Source organism: Halichoerus grypus, chromosome X (assembly GCF_964656455.1).
Source record: "Halichoerus grypus chromosome X, mHalGry1.hap1.1, whole genome shotgun sequence".
Classification (NCBI taxonomy): domain Eukaryota; kingdom Metazoa; phylum Chordata; class Mammalia; order Carnivora; family Phocidae; genus Halichoerus; species Halichoerus grypus.
Window position 1 is genome coordinate 6,229,858 of NC_135727.1, and position 16,912 is coordinate 6,246,769.

Sequence of the window (16,912 nt, forward strand, 5' to 3'; positions counted from 1 at the left end):
TGAACTTCATTCATTCAACAAACATTTATTATCTACTATGTGCCGGCATTTGCTAGGCGCTCGGGATACAGAGAAGAAGGACATGTTCCTTGCTCTCCAGGAGCTCACAGTCTAATAGAGGAGACAGACACATACACGAGTGACTACAGTACATGAAGTAAGTGCCAGTCAAGGTGTACGTAAGGCGCTAGAGGAGCCTGGAGGAAGCAGTCTGCGGTAAGCCTGGTGGAGTCAGGGAAGCTTTCACAGAGAAAGGGACAATCGAGGAAACTTGAAGGAGGAACAGGACTTCACCAAAAGACAAGGGAGGGTAGGGAAAGATGTTCCAGGATGAGAGAACGGCAGGCACAAAAGCAAGGAAGCGTGATAACGCATGACATGACGGGGAACCACAGGTAGCTCCATGTGGCTGGAACTTCATCTGCATGTGAAGAAATGGTGAAATGGGAGGTCAGAGAAGGAGCATGGAATCAGAGTGAAGAGCTTTGTATGCGGGCCTAAGAAATCTGGAACTTGTCCGGGAAGCAATGAGACGGCACGGAAGAATCCAAAGCAGGGAGTGACATGGCTGGATCTGCCCATTAGGTCAGCCCGGATGGAGGATGGTTTGGAAGAGAGTTGAGACCAGAGGGAGGGAGAGCAGAGAGAAGGGGCCATCATAGGGGCCCACGGGCGCTCCGAAGGCGGGGAGGGTAGAGAGGTGACAGGCTGGAGAGATACTTAGGAGGAAGCTTGACAAGACTCGATGAATGATGATACAAGAAGCAAAACCACCTCAGAGATGAAACGATATGAAAAGCATACATTCCGAAAATACAACCGACAGCCCTGCTCCTCCCTCCCTTCATGGTCCCATCGTCCTCCGCCATCACCGTGTCCACTGAGTACGAGTAACGAATAATGAGTAACGGCGCGAGAGCCAGAGGCGAACATGGTCAGACTTCTCTAATTCAGACACCACTAACTTGGAATCTGCAACAATTCACACTGACTGTCTGTGCCTCCTACTGAGTAAGAATTTCAACCTACTTTCTTCCTCTGTGTCTTTTCAAGCCTTTAGGCACCAGTAACAGGAATCCAATCTAAAAGCAGTGGCTTCTTCCAATCAAGCTCTGGAGGTGCAGTAGGCAGCCACTTACATGGTGGTATCTGAGGGGCACCCAATACATGTCCCCCACCCAGGAGCCATAAGGCCTGGGATCCAATCATTAGCGATTCACTCCTTTGGGAGAGGCTTGGGTCCCTCCGACTTCTCTTTTATAAGGCAATGATTCCTGAGATGGGTAGGACATTTAGTCATTCTAAACCCAGTGGGATTGTGGTTGAGCACAATGCCTTTGGCTTTGACAGAAGGGATCAAGGTAGTCTAAGAGGGTTATGGAGGTACCTGTGGAAGACCATGGTACAGAAGGGAAGATTGAGAGATGCGGAAGATAACGTTAGGATCTTGCCAAGGAATGGCCCCGCAAGCACTCAAGAAACTAAGATTCTTAAAGAATGCCTTCCACTTCCAATGCCAGCAAATCACACTTTTACATTCTTGTACCTTAAGGAGCTTCTGTGTTTTATGCTTATGAGATGCTATTTGCTAGTGAAGGCCTATGGTGACTCCCAATCTTTTCCTGGACCTCACACTGCTTACGACCAATTATAATCTCCAGTGTTATTAATTTGTATATATGACTAAAAGTGCACTCTCCGAAACTATTTTCTAAGTGCAACTTTTCATTCACTCAGACTGACCTTGTCTGTTGCCATTCCACGTTATGGAGATTTAACTGTATTTGCAGAATGGTTATCAGTCAAGTCACAAGCGACAGAAGATCGAGACTCAGACTCTGACCTTGAAGTATCTCATCTATGGCTCAAGAAGGTAAATAAGAGCTGCTTGTGAATACTTGATTACAGAGGTTAGAGCAGTGAACTAAAAAAAAAAAAAGAAAAAAGAAACAAAACAAAACTTTAAAAATTACTTACTTCACTTGTTTGGAGAATCGTGAACTTTGGCAGTTTAGGCTTTGAACTGGCTGCACTGGGTTTTCCATCCAAGAGTGATCCAAATGACAGATTCCCAAAGCTGTTCTCAAATTCAATGGAAGGTTTCAGTGTCGGAGGGACATCCGGTGCCTGGTCCTGGCCATCCATGGGTCTGACATATGCAGTTGGCTTTTGCTGCCCCATGTTTGTTTTGCAGTAAAGCCCTGGTGGAAAGTTCTGAACCGAAAGGCCACTGCTGGGAGCTAACAAAGAGGAGGCAACTAGGGGAGACCCAGGAGCTTGCACTGTAAATTCAGATTCTTCTGGTGAGACGGACTGAAAGATTTCCTTGAACGTGTCCCCTGCACTGGACTTGAGACTACTGTCTTCTTTTGCAGAAGCGTCTGACTCTTCAACGGCTCCGACCTGGGGCTGTTCAGCTGGGTAGACAAAGAAGTCTTCCAGTCGGGCTGGGGGCTGGTCCTGTGTAGACGGCGGCAGCTTGTTTGGCTGACCACTGGCCTGGCTGGCTGGGACAACACTAGCGTTATGACTATCGCGTGGCCAGTCAGCTTTTGATTTCCTGTTGCTGTGTATGAGAGTGGAATTCAGTATCACGACGGAAGGTGGAGGCATTGGTGCCGAGGGGTGAGTGCTATCCTGGTGAGGTGGGAGCATTCGGTTCTTTTGTTCTGGGAAAAAGCTCGGTTCGTTTTTGTTGATGGGAGTCTGGGGCACGGAATTCTTTGGGATCCCCACTAGATGATTCTGATTAGAATGGTTAGTTAGCAAATCCTTCATTTCATCATAGTTTCCCAGCGTGTTCTGGACTCGGTTGGCAAGTGCATCCCCTTTGTTTGTCTAAAATAACAAAAAGATGGGGGTGGGAGGAGAGAGAATGAATAGGTTTGTGTTTCCTAATGTTAATGTTTCAAACAGATGTCCTAAGTAGACTAGCATATAGGGTTCTTTAAAATTCTCATGCTGCCATATAATTTCATACTTTTCATGTGCTATGTAGGAAAAAAAAATCAATAACACTATTGAAAGAGCCTCTTGGAATGAGCTGTGTGATTAACGTCTGTATACTCCCTGGCCTGCCCTTAAACATGCTCATTGGGAGAAAGTTTTAAATTACGTCACTTATGAATTTTATTAGCAAAGTAACTTATTTTAGGTCAGATGAGCTGAACGGTTACATTCCATATTGTGATGAACAACTTCAGCTTAGTGATCACTGGAATTGTAATGGAACGTTCGACTTATATTTGTTTTTGACACGTCAGCCCTTTGCGCCACATTATACCATGAAAAAGGCTTAGCCCATTGGATCGGGAAGTCAGTGAAATTGTGCAATCATGAATATATTGGTTTAGAAAAGCTCAACATCTAATTGAGCTAACATGACTAAAGCGAGTCTAATTCCTTTTAATCAAAGGACTGTATAAATTACTGGTGTCTGCCCACATATTCTGGGGGCAACTGTGTCTACGTATTGATGATTCATACTTGTTTACTTTGACATGGTGCAATTGTTCATCAACACTGACTCAAGCTCTCCTGTGTTTTTTCAATGATTTAGAAAAATTTATTCAAGAATTTGAAACTGTTGCTTACGTAAATCAAAACAAAGCCAGATTTCCAAAGTGATGTTGGCAACTAAATCATTCTATGGACAATCAACAGACCAGCTATATCATCCCCTGTAGGAAATACTAATCTTGTTAAAAATGGCTGTGGTTGTTCTTCAAATAATTAAGTTGCTGCATGGGTTTCTGTAATACAGAAAGCACGGCTTTCATAACTAGAAAATGGTGGGTAGCTATATGCTTGGAAATGACTTTGACGAAAGCTCAGCTGTTGATCTTCAAAACTGACTTTTTATTATTCCCTGTACCTGCCAAAGGGGTTCTCAAAACAAGCTGTTGGATTCGAAAGGGCAAAGGACTTTTTTTGTGCTTAGGCTGCACTATTCTGGCCCAAGATGTTGCGATAAGACAAGGCTACTAGCCTCCACGGAGCCATGCAGCACTGGGACCACTGGATGGGGAAGACGCCCACCCTATGCAGCCTCTAGGTCCCCGGGGGCCATAGGCCTTCTCTCTATGCACGGGAAGGGGTGACAACTTCCCCACTGATATAGCCTCCACTTGAAGATAGATGTTTAACTTCTCAGATCTCTCACATGCCCTTAACCCAGCCCAAGCTCCTGGCATCCACAGGGAGTGTGCCTATCCAAGTCTGGGATCTCAGTCTCAACCTAGGCTGTCTGGCTGTGTGCTGTTCTCTGTATGTGAAGATGGAAGTGTGCAGATGAATGGAGGGTGAAGTGCTGGAAATGGATGAAATCACCCAGAGAAAGAAAATACAGAATGAGAAGATCAGGCTCAGGGGGCAACCCTGGGGAACGTCAACCTATAAGCGACCGAGAGAAGAAGAGGAGCCGGCAAAGGATACCAAGAAGGAGCAACCAGAGAGGGAATCAAACTGGTGACCTTGGTCTCGTTGTTAACATGATCTCCGTGTACTGTATGCAGTATCCAACTCATAGCATGTGTGAAATCATATAAGACATTTCCAAAGAAATGAGGGCAGTGAGGGAAATAGGATTCTAGAGATTACGGAAAAGTATGGTCAATATATGCTACAAGGGTCCTGTTGGAGGTGGGGAATTTTAGAAATCCAATGTCTGTTTCAGCTTTCTTATCCACAAGAACATCTGATATTGCATCACATGCAACCTTGGTGCTAAAGCAGTGATTAAACAATTAACATTCCATATAATCCTCAGCTGAATAATCGCTCCATTTTCCAAAGTATATTTGAAAGGCCTATTTAATAGATAGAGATGGGGAGAAATCACTTTTATTCCCTAAAAATCCCTAGGTTTGTCCATTTTAATGGCACAAATTACTCTTCAGCCAAGGCCAGAATAAACTCTGGATAGAGTGGTCTCCTTCGACAGCGGTGTATGACCAACCATTTGGATAGCAGCCAAACCCAGTCTCCCTCCTGTTCAGTCCCTTAATTCAAAACAAAGAGATTTCATCATGCTGAGGGCCCAGTAAGAGTTTAATGCAAGCTTTAGGGGCACTGGGTGGCTCAGTCGGTTAAGTGTGTGCCTTCAGCTCAGGTCATGTTCCCAGGGTCCTGGGATCGAGCCCCACATCACAACAGGCTCCCTGCTCAGCGGGGGAGCCTGCTTCTCCCTCTCCCTCTGCCTGCCACTCTGCCTAGTTTGTGATCCCCCTTCTCTCTGTCAAATAAATAAATAAAATCGTAAACAAAGAATTTAATGCAAGCTTTAAATACTTACAGAGTTGTTCTGGCCCCTCAAACAGTTTACCTCTTGGGTCAGATGATGGCCTAATGAACACTAATAACTGGCTATCTTCAAGGATCTGACCCAGCAAGGGGGAAGATGACACCATTTCGTTTCCCATGCTAAATGCCTTTGTTTTATACCGTCTCATTTCCTCATTTCATGAATTTGGATGTTGCTTCCTTCCCTCACACAAAGAGAATTCTATAAGAACTTTTCCCTTTTTGCCTTAGCTACCAGGAAGCTCAAAGTTCAACTGACTGAACTTTCCTTGAGACCTTACTGGACTTCCACTGAAAGTTCATTGAGCTTCCACTGAAACTGAGCCCTACAGCATCAGAACCTTGCCTTGAGATGTCAAAGAGACCAGGATAATATCTCAAAGTCCTGACAAATAATTCACTCTCTCCAGGTCAACTGTAATCAAGACTCAAGAACCTTATGACTCATTTGCTTGCAAGCAAGCTAGTCACATTCCTGGTCCTGTTCAGCAGTAAATAAAAGGGACGTGCTCATCTTTTCTTCAGTGGAGAGAACCTTGGTTAGGTTTGAATGTCTCTTCATTTATTTCTACTGTTATAATGATCTGGGTTTCCAATGCATGCTAAGATTTTTTTTCCCCATCTCTAGGTTTTAAAATATGTTTGAAATTAGGAAAACTTCTAAACTGGCCAATGTCTAAAACTGTGTCTACATAAATAAAATTAGAGGAAAATTAAAAGTTCTCTGAATATGTCTAGAAAATCAACCTCCTACCATATAGGGTATACTACAGTAATTTCTTTTCCTGCATAAAGCTATGAGCTTTTAAAGGTCAGAGACCACCTTTTGTTCACCTTTATATCCTCAGGACTGAGCACCGTTAGGTGCATATCAGATACTCAAAAAATTGTTGGACATGAATAGAATCCAAATATCATTCATACCCTACCTATATCAAAATAAAGGCTTTGCAATAGCTTGGAGTAAAAGGTACATAAATAGAAAAGCAAAAGTCAGGCTGACTTGGTTACCACGATTGAACATTAAATTGAACTTTGAGCTTCCTGGTAGCTAAGGCAAAAAGGAAAAACTCATAGTTTACTGAATTCTCTTTGTCTGATGGAAGGAAGCATATCTTAATTTACTAAATAAGACAAATGGTTGCCAGATACTAAAATGTAAAAAGGAATTCTTCTCATTTGTTCAGTTATAAGAACCTTTGAACATGGGGCACCTGGGTGGCTCAGTCGGTTAAGCATCCGACTCTTGGTTTTGGCTCAGGTCATGATCTCATGGGTCGTGAGCTTGAGCCCCATGTGGGGCTCCTTGCTCAGTGTGGAGTCTCCTTGAGATTGTCTCCCTCTCCCTCTGCCCCTCCCTCTGCCCATCCCCCTGCTCTCTCTCTCTCTCTCAGATAAATAAATCTTTTTAAAAAAGAACCTTTTAACAATAAAACAATTTTTCAGCACCAATGTTACAGAAGATGCAAAGATGTTCTTCATGTGGCTTTTTCTTATGATGACTAAAAAAAGAGCATTACATTAAAGTCTAACGCAGTGAAGGCGTATCTATACGTGGAGTTTGGGGGCTAAGCTAATAGCTCCAGGTGTGGGGTTTTCCTGTGCACAAAAGACACAGGGCCAGAGCTGGGATAACTTGGAGGAATGAAGGGGTGTCAACTCCCTTCGACTAGCTTCCTCACAGAGCAATGGTCTCAGAGGGACTTGTGAGCGGAACTGCACAGCTGACAGTTCAAGGTTGAGTTCACTGGCGACACTTTCTGAGTTGCTGATTGAAGGAAGATCCATACGCTTTGCATAACAGACGTGCTGTGGCTACAAGTAGGAATTACCATGGTCATGCTTAAGACACATACTGGTAAATTCAAAACAGTCACAAGGCAGGGTTAGGCACGGAGGACACACAGACACATAGCCTCAAAAAGTCCACCATTTAACAATCTCCAAATAAATTAGCAGCACAGTCCGGATCGCCTGAGTCGCCTCTCTGCCTTTCTACCACCGGAGCTGGATAACTGTCAACCAGTTTTTAAATTTCTCAAGATGTAGATATGAGAGCCACTGGATAGAAAACCCAATGGGGCCTGAAATGCATTTCTGTACGCCTACACAATGCACTCTCATGCACCACAGCAACTTCTGATTCACACCGAATGTTCTTTTGCACCCTCCAGAGTCTTAGTAATCCTATTAAGGAGCAAGGTATTCTTGGCAGTCTTGATTGGACATTATAAACATGGCAAAAATGAAACTTAGCCATTTCAATCAATTATGGGCTTCTTTCAATTGGCCAATTCTTTACTTCCCATTCTAGATAATTGGTTGATTCTTAAAGGTAACCTCTGCAGCTCTTACTTTCTAAATAATCACAATTTCTCCATCATCAAGGAAATGCATTTTCCAAGTATTTTCAGTCATAAATTATATGTCTGGTTTGTGGCTCATGACTAACAGCACTCCTTCATTTAAGCTTTTTGCCTCTCATTACTCTAAGAAATGCAAAGTTGCCTCAGTTTGCTTCCAGTGCTATCTACAAATCAGTAGTAGGAGTTCATCGCAAGACTAATGCGCTAGGAGGCAATTGTACCATCATATTTCTTTTTAATAAAAAGTAGCAAAATAATTTAAGTTTCGAGGCTCATTTTTTCCCTTTATTTCATTGTGACTAATGTATGTGATTTAGTAATTCCTTCTTTTCCTAATTGTAATGTTTTTACAGTTAATCTCTCTAAGCTGTAAGTTGCTATTTCTTTCTTTAATTATAATAACGATAATATCTCAAACTTGTACAGCACCTTCCAGATTTCAAAGCAAGGTCTCCCGGCTCGTTTGACTTGATCCTTACAACAACCATGTGAGTCAGCAGAGCAGCTCTGACCTCAGTCTGGCTTCTACTTCCCCAACCCAAGTGACCTTGGGTAAGCCACTTAATTACTCTGTGCCTTGTTTTCCTCATTCTCGTACAGTGCAAAGAGCTATAAAATGTCAGTTGCTGTTGTTGCCCTATTATTATTATCAGGGATTACTTCAAATCAGGTATTATTATTCACTTCCGAAAGGAGGAAACTATAGGTCAGAGAAATGAAGTTTCTTCACCAAAGTCACACAGGAGGTAGGTCAGCTTATCAAAGGTCTTCTGACCTCCTGCGGGAGGAGAAACAGCTTCCTGTTACAGGTACTGAACCACAGAACTGGGTTCTAGATTCACCACTGGCACAGATATGAAGCTGCAGAGAAGCCACTTCACCTCTCTGAGCCTCAAATTCTTCGTGGGCAACATGAGGAAAACGAGTACTCCAGTTGTCGTAAGGACTAAACAGGCACATAGAAAGCCCTGGCATGTGCCTGGCATTCAGCAGGCACTTGCTACACGCCAGTTCCTCAACCCGCCCAGTCTTTCCACACTAGCCTAGACATGTCAAACAGCTTCACGTTTTTCAAGTGCTTTTGAAGACATCCTTCTCAACACCATAGCACAAAGTCAAATTTGAAAGTTATAAGCAACAGAAGCAGCCTCACAGAGAAGTTCCCCATCACCAACCAAATGTAGGGGTGGTCAACATTCTTTCCATTCTGGGAATGGTAGGGGTGAGGCAACGAATGGGAAGAAATCAGCCAGGATGATGAGAGATCACCATTTCTTCTAACTGCCAAGAAAGGGCAGTGGGTCTTAGGGACCGATGCTCATTGGCTACTTCACAAACTACCAACACTACTGGATAACTGATCAGGCCACGTTTTAGGCTTTAGGGTGGCAAGAAGTTTCCTGAAAGTCCTGATCTTTAATTTGATAAGCATTCCCACCACAACCCTAAGGAAGGGTTGGGGTATGTCCTTGTCTCTACCAGTGGACCATGGGCCAGCTCTAAAATTCCCACTGCCACTGGTGTGTCCAGATACTCCAAGGGTGTCCACACCAGTCCAGGTCTAGGGAGCTGACAAAAGTGAACATCAGTTCTAGTATCATAATATGGGCGAGGGGGAAGGAAAGGCAAACGCTCCGGTGATCTCCCAGGGGATCCTGAACACGGACACAGCATAAGATGGCAGCTGGTCACCAAAGCAATGGTGAAAGAAAGAGAACCACTAGGTCATCAACTGTTAGCTTTACTCCTCTCCTATACAGTCTTGACTGAAGAACAACAGCTCTTCCCCATCAAGAAACATAAAGGCAACTGGCAACTAATCACACAATAAGCCTGGCCCTGAGCTAGACGAAAGTTCCCACCTCGCATCTCTACCTGATACACCCTTGTCATAGCAAGACAGATGACTTCTGAAACCTTCTGGCAATGTTGAGCACAGGTTTTTTTAATTGCCTGCTCAAAAACACACTGCTGATATCTAAAAATAAATATGCATCTATATTGCAGGCCTTGTTAACAAGAGATGGCATTTACCTTAAAGGTACAAGACCATTAAGTCAACATGACTTAAAGTTATAAAGAGGGGATAAACCAAGGGTTCTACACCTCATCATGGTAATAGCACTGAGCATGGAGTAGAGTTTGAACTTTAAGAATGACTCTTTGAGTTAAGCTCATTTTCTAACTCATCCAAAGATGACGTAAAACTTATCTGGTTATTCCTCTTTCTCAAGAAGGGAGAAGGCATCCATCATTCTTTGACCTCGCTTCCATTTTCTGGAAAAAAATGGAGGCCACAGCATCTTGCCATGGCTGGTCACTCTTCACATGCTCTTGATTTTGTGCTTGCTCATCTTCTCCGGGATTCTGCCCCACTCATCATCACCTCTTCCTCAGGTCCCTTTACCCTCTCCCTCTTGACTGACATCGGGTCCTTCCCATCAATCTCCAAACATGTTCACATTTCTCCCATTATGAAAAAAAAACCCCTCTTTCCATATAATTTCTCCCCTCAGGTTCTAACCTACCTTCCTTTCTTCCCCCCTCCAAACAAAAACTCGCTTCCCATTTACTTAAGGAGTCCAGGCAGTTCACTTCCCACAATGAGCACCACCATCAACAAATAAAACAACTCTCCCTAAGGCCATTGATCCCCCTGCCCCCTTAACTACCAAATCCAACAGCCACTTTCCAGTCCTGACCTTTCCTGCCCTCTCGAACACAAATAACTATCAATGCCCTCCTCCATGAAACCCTGTATCCCCTTGATTTCTATTAAATGTTTCTCTCCTAGTTCTCTTCCTACCTCTGTGATCATTCACTCCTTTGTTGGTTCCTTTCCTGGTGCCTAGTTTGCCACCGGCTTAAATGTTGCTGCTCCCCAAGATTCTCTCTTTGTCCTTCTTACTCGGTAATCTGACGGCTTCCACTGCCACCTCCCTGCTCACACCTAACTCTCTCTCTTGGGCGCTCTCATTAGCTCCAGATTCCTACACCCAATGCCTACCGGATAGGTCTCTCTTCATATCCCACCGGCATCTCAAACCAAATGTGCTCAAAACAGAATTTTTTTTTTCTTTGCAAGCACCAGCCCTGTTTCCTCCTGAACAACCTGTTAACAAGACTGCCATCTTCTCAAGTCAAAAATACGGGACTCATTCACTCCTGTCCCACCTTTTCCACAGCCAGTCAGACACCCAGTCTCGTCATGTCAACTTCCTTGCGCTGCCTTCAATCCTCCCTGCCATGAACTCCCCTTAGCTGACTACAAAAGCTTCTTTATCTGCCTTCTCGTTTGCCTCACCTCCAACCAACTCACCACATTGCCAACATCATCTTCAAAATTCTTTGTCTGTCCTGGCCATGCCCTTACTTGAAAGCTTGCAGTGACCTCTCTTCGTGCACGGAATTGTGTCCGAACTCCTTGGCACGAGGTACCAAGTCTCCCCTAACCTCTCCCCTGCCTACCTCTGTGACAGCTGCCCTGCGCTCATGCCTTCCGTCACTCGTGATGAGGTCTTACTCCTCTCTGTGCATTCGTCAGTGACTAGCACGTAATGGGCCTTCAACAAACGTTCGCCAAACTCATCATATCATGTGTTCAAAGGCGGTATGTAAATTAAGTCAATTGAGATAGGAGAAATCCTTTTTTAAGGACTATACTATTATTGACAAATTGGAAAGTAGTAGTTGAGGTGACCTAACTCTCTCGGTCAGACTTACCGAACTCAGAAGGCACTCGAGTCTCAGTCAAGAGCTGCTCACTTATCATGAACAAGGCAGCAAGACTCTGGGCTCAGTGGTCACCGAGCCAAACAGCTTCCTCTCTACCCCAAAGTGGTATTTGTGCCGATGCTGTCCTTTCCTTTTCCAAGTCATTGTCCCCTAATTGGTGCCCTTCTAAAAGCACGACTCTCAGAAATTTTCCTCTATTGTTGTTTTAACTCTTACATCATTTTGTTTCATTATGGAAAATTACACTGCTAGTAAATTTCAGTAAATACCAACCAGCTGCCAGCAATTCCCCAAGATTCTTCCCCCAAGTCCCACCCCGAATAGAAAGTTCAGAGGCAGTCACTGTGAAATCAGTACTAGCAGACAGAGCAGTAGGAGTGTTACTGGAGCTACAAACTAGCTAGAACACCACCAGGCAATCAACCTGGCTATGCTACCTACCCCCCCCACCCCCAGCTGAGGCAATCTCCTCATCCAGGATGATTAACCACCAGGAAAAAATGATTGGCTTCTCCCTTTCTCCTAGAACAAGGATTTTCAAAGATCACTCAAACCACTCCACACTGCTAACAACCTAACATGGGAAAGGAAAGCGGTGGCCTCGCTTGCAGGGGATGGCACTGATCGGGAGAGAAAGAGACACAGCCATTGACCTTCTGATGAAGTCTTCAGGGGCTGCCTTGCCAACAGCCAAGGTGGGGAAACGCGTCAAGGGCCATTGCTTGCTCCAGGAAGTGCTGGGCCAGAGAGAACTCCTTGGAGATAGGAAGTCTCACCAGTCCCGTTGAAATCTGACCGTCCTCCCCAAAGAAGACAGAATTTGTCTCTGAAGACTTCTTCAGAAAGCTGCAATTGCCCCACATACAGTGTATGTATAGATTTCATTTGTCAAATATATTCTCCTGGAAATGATTTGGGTGCTTTAAAAATAGATTAAATGTTGATTAATGTGTTCAAAAACGTAACAAGCAACCATTTTCCCGAAAGATAAATCACATACATATTCAGCTACCTTGTAGGGCTCCCCAAAAAGATCAAAGCCTGAAGAAAAGAGATCGTCTTCTTGCTGGACTTCTTGATTCCTCCGCTCCCATTCCCTTTTTTTAAGTGCACTACGGTCTTGTTCATAGTGACTGATAGGAAAAGAAAAAGACAAAAGGAGAAAGAGATTAATTAGTCATGTCATTCAGATCTCCCTTGTTATCACTAAGAAGAAAAACAATACAAGCCAAGGCTACCCAAACGGATACACCGAAGAGGGAGCGGAGAAACCTTTTCTTGACTCCCAAGGGGTTTAAGATCCTGACCAGTTCTTTGGAATACAGAAGAACATGGAAAGGTGCTTATTAGAAACCATACTCATGCCCACTTAAATGTTCCAGGATCCTCTTCCCTTGTCCCTGCTTGAGTACCACAGGCAATTACGGGCTCCCCAAGAGTCAGTCCACTGTGCAGAAAAGTACTGAATTCAAGTTGCTTTGTGTTGCCAACTGCTTAGGGCTCAGAATTCACAGATGTCACACAAAGTCCTAAAGGAAAGGAATTAACCAAGATGTCACACACCAACTGTAAGTCTGTCCTGAGCCCACAGCCGGAGTTAGCCTGTTGTGACAAAATCACAGGAGAGTTTACCGACATTTTTGGAAGTCTACAAAACACCGAACCGCTCATTCGCTCACACTCCTTTTTTGTGGTGGTGGTGTCTTTGCTCTTCTAGTATGTGTCATGGGAGACTGACAGCCTCTTTAGGAAACTCTTCACAAAGAAAGGTGTCTGGCTTGAATGGCAAACAGCTAACAATGAAAGGTGTCAAAAGCCTCGAATGAGCTTAAGGCACACATGTTTTATAAACGCTGTGTAGCTCTGTGACTCATCGCGTTTCAGGCTCTCCCATTGGCGGATCAGTACAGAAGCCTCCAGGCAATATCTAACATATACTCTGGATCCTGGGATTTTATAGAATGAAATGCTTCCTGACGAAGAATCAGGCAAGAATGTGCGTATTACCTTATAATCTGTAAGTCTCAAAAGTGGTGGATTTTATTTTGTCCATTGGGTTTTCTTTTCCCCTGCTTTTGATCGAAATCTTACCTGAAGTGAGCACATATATGCAAGGCAAATTTAAATTATATAAACGTATGTAAAATGCCTAGCAGGTACATGTTAATACTGCCATGTTACGACTTAATTAGATAATTGGCATGCAAATGAACATAATAGCTAAAGGAATTACAAGAGATACACTGATAAAAGAGTATAGTCAACAGGTTTTGAATACATCCCAGAACTCAATGCCTATCCTTGGTCACCTAGTTTGCTCATGAGTACCGTAACTTTTAATTTACAAAATAAGAGCCCAGAGCATGAAATATCCATGGCAGCTTAACTAGATATTGATATACATGGAGTGTGAGATGCCACTACACTTAATCATTCCCCTTTCTCCACAGGAATCCTTGAACTGACAGATTCAAAGTGACTTTGATAGCCTTATCTTCTGAATCAACAACACTTCATTTCTCCGATTTAAAAAAAGTGGCAACATTTAAAGGATGTTCAGACGTACGTTATGCTTTCACGATACAAACAATGCCAGACACGGAGGAGCTCGCTGGGCCAGGCACGAGGGCGCTCAGCGAATGTTATCACCATCTGGGGAAAACAAAGAAGCTCCAGAGCACTACACAAAGCCCAGACCCCACATCTGGGCCCCGTCTGGTCCAAAAAGATGCCAAGTCCAGATCCTGGAAGGCAGCCTATCCTTCGGAGCCTCAGACACCATCCGCAGGGGTGACACTTGCTCGCATCATCTCGCCGGTCGCAGGCTGAGATCAGAACCCCACACGGTTGCCGTGGGTCACAACCTCTTTATGTTGGAGGCCGACGCGCGACCAAGCAGACACAGTCACATCTTCAGACCGTGCACACGGAGCACAAGATCAGGCTTGAGCACCATGCACTGGCCGTGCGTGGCCGTGCGTCACCCAAGCCCATCTTCGGTGTGTCCACATGCAAGAAAGAGAAGGGCGTCAGGGGTGGAGACGGACCAACAGGTTAAAGCAATATTTAGTGGGGGCGCCAGGAAGGTTTGTTGCAAAGGAAGACACTTCATTCCTTTGCCTGCCACAGCAGATGAGTCTCCACACAAAAACAAGAGCCCAGCTCTCGTGCTTCTGAGGAATGCGAGCAAGATGTCAGTTCTCTAGCTATCTGTTCATTCGGTGCGCCTGACAGCCCGGAACGACAGACCCATAGATCACATTTAATTCTCCCATGAAGAGAACCGAAGTACTTTGGTCTCTTGGCTTTGCAAACTACCTTCCTTCTCCTCCGAGGGAAAGATATAATTAAAACCCTGAAGGAAGAGAAGGAGGAGGAGAAGAAAAGGAAATGTGTTTCAACTTGCATGACACCGCGCGGCCAGCAGCCAGGGCACTTTGGGCACTTTCGACCTGGGCTTAATTTGTGAGGAGGCTCTTGTCTCCATTTTGCATCAGTTCATTAGCTACCAAATTCCAGATGAAAATGTGAATAGCGGACTGAGTGTGCACATGGGTGTTATCTGTTGCAAACAAACTGCCTGCTGCATTTCTTAACACATATAACAAAGAATAGTTAATTCTCATATCTCTGGCGAGAATGAATTGAATCTCCACAGAGTACCACTGCTCTTGGAAGGCAACCAAATCGCTCCAAATTCTTCCTCTTTCGCTCAGCATGGCGTTGTATTGAAAGCTTCACAGGGCAAGGTATAATGGGGAATGAACTACATGGTGATGAGGCTTTCACAGTGTAGAACGTCACCGATTTCTGACTGAAACCAAAATTACTAATTTGAAGCACCAGCTAATTAAAACCACAGCTATGTATTTAGCCTCTTGTTATACCTACTGCAGTTTATAATTATGAGGACCTCTTTATCTACTCAATTAAAGTTCTTATGATTCAGGCAGGTTGCATTCGAACCTGTGAGCCCCACGGGGGCCACAGGAAAGCATATGGCTGTCCCCCGATGATGGGATGTACCTTGTACACTCCTGGGCTTGTTTTCCAGAGAAAGGAAGGGCTCCACGGCCCATGAAGAAATGCGCAGGCCAGAAATGTGAATTAATCACCATATGATTGGGCTAAACAATTCAAATTTATTCACACTGATGGAGACTGGGGGAATTGGTCCTATCAGTGTGAAAACCCACTTCCCTGTTGGAAGGTGGAGCCAAAAAGCTCAACTGGAGGCCTCTCTCCCTCATAGCAAGTTAGGACGTTCTTCCAGCTTTTTTTTCTCCCAGATAGAATACAATTTGTCACATTACGGTGCCATCAGAACCACCAACCGACCCACTCACAACTCACTTTACTCTTAATTAACCAAAGGCCTCTGATTTCTCTCTCTCTCTCTCTCTCTCTCTCTGCAGCCTCTCTCTCAGAATCCCCACTTCCCCGACCACTGCGCTAGCTGACAGGAAAGGGACAGAAAGAACGAGTTGCATGTAACTACTCTGTTACTCACTCCGATGCAAGGTGTGATGGTGAGAAGCTTCCCTCTAGAATGGGGCTTTTCTGTTAGCTCTGATTTCTTCGCCCACCGGTCCGTCCCCCTGGCCTCAGAACCCGAGAAACTGCCCTCGTTAACACAGTAGGAAACTACGGCACTCCTGAGGAGGAGAGTTGGGCCAAGCCCTTAGCGAGGGAAAGGCAAAGGAAGATGTGAACCTGTGTCTCTTCCACCTTCGAGGTCAAGTGATTTCTCCTCATCTTCTCCTTCTCTCAGATACTCTCCTAACCTTGCACTTCAATAGGATCATGTACACACGTAACTCCGGTCTTCATCACTAGAAGCCACAGGTGCATCACTAGGATGATAAAACCCAGAGCACCTGTAGATTCACGGAGATCGAGAAAGTTCAATTACGCCATCTTCATTAGCTCCCGGTGGTAGCGAGCTCGGGCTGACGATGCACGCTCGTCTTTTAGAACCAAGACTGGCCGAGCCGGAAGAGATGTTGGCAGTCATGCAGTTCTGGTCTCTTCGTTTTCCAGATGAGGAAATTGAGCTCAGAGAGGTAATGGGCCTCGCGGCAGGTTTGTGGCAGCACTGGGAGGTGAGAACCCAGGTTTTCCAGTGCCCAGACTCGCCTCCTCCTAACACCCCATGGTCTGTGCCTTCTGCAGCCCACGCTTCCATCACACTCGAGAATAAATATCAGTCCCACTGGCGCTCTGTTGGTCAACTTTCCTTAGGACTGTATTTGATTAGAGATTGCATTTAATTTGGATTCGAGTACAGAAAAACCATTAGTTTCTTTACACCGAACGTACAGACCCTAAAAGGATCATAAAAATTAACTACACCTGCGGGTAGAAGCTGACGGGGGGCGGGGAGAGTAAAAACCAGTTGAAGTCCATTTGGTCTGTGTATTTCATGAAGTTTAATAATCATCGTTTACCTCATTTGGTGATTTTACAAAGCTAGTTGGGGAAACATTAAAAAAACACTGCTATCTTAAAAT

The 16,912-nt window shown here is 44.6% G+C and overlaps 1 protein-coding gene across 2 annotated transcripts in view; it reads right to left on the reverse strand.

Annotated features, from left to right (window-relative positions):
- The window catches only part of AFF2 (ALF transcription elongation factor 2), a 449,605-nt gene that overhangs the window by 294,014 nt on the left and 138,679 nt on the right, over positions 1 to 16,912 (reverse strand). For both annotated transcript variants that reach the window (XM_078065010.1, XM_078065009.1), the window contains exons 2-3: positions 12,415 to 12,535; positions 1,978 to 2,838 (exon numbers count right to left, since the gene is read on the reverse strand). In XM_078065010.1, coding sequence (XP_077921136.1) covers positions 1,978 to 2,838; positions 12,415 to 12,535 — 982 coding nt within the window. The remainder of the gene's footprint in view (positions 1 to 1,977; positions 2,839 to 12,414; positions 12,536 to 16,912) is intronic.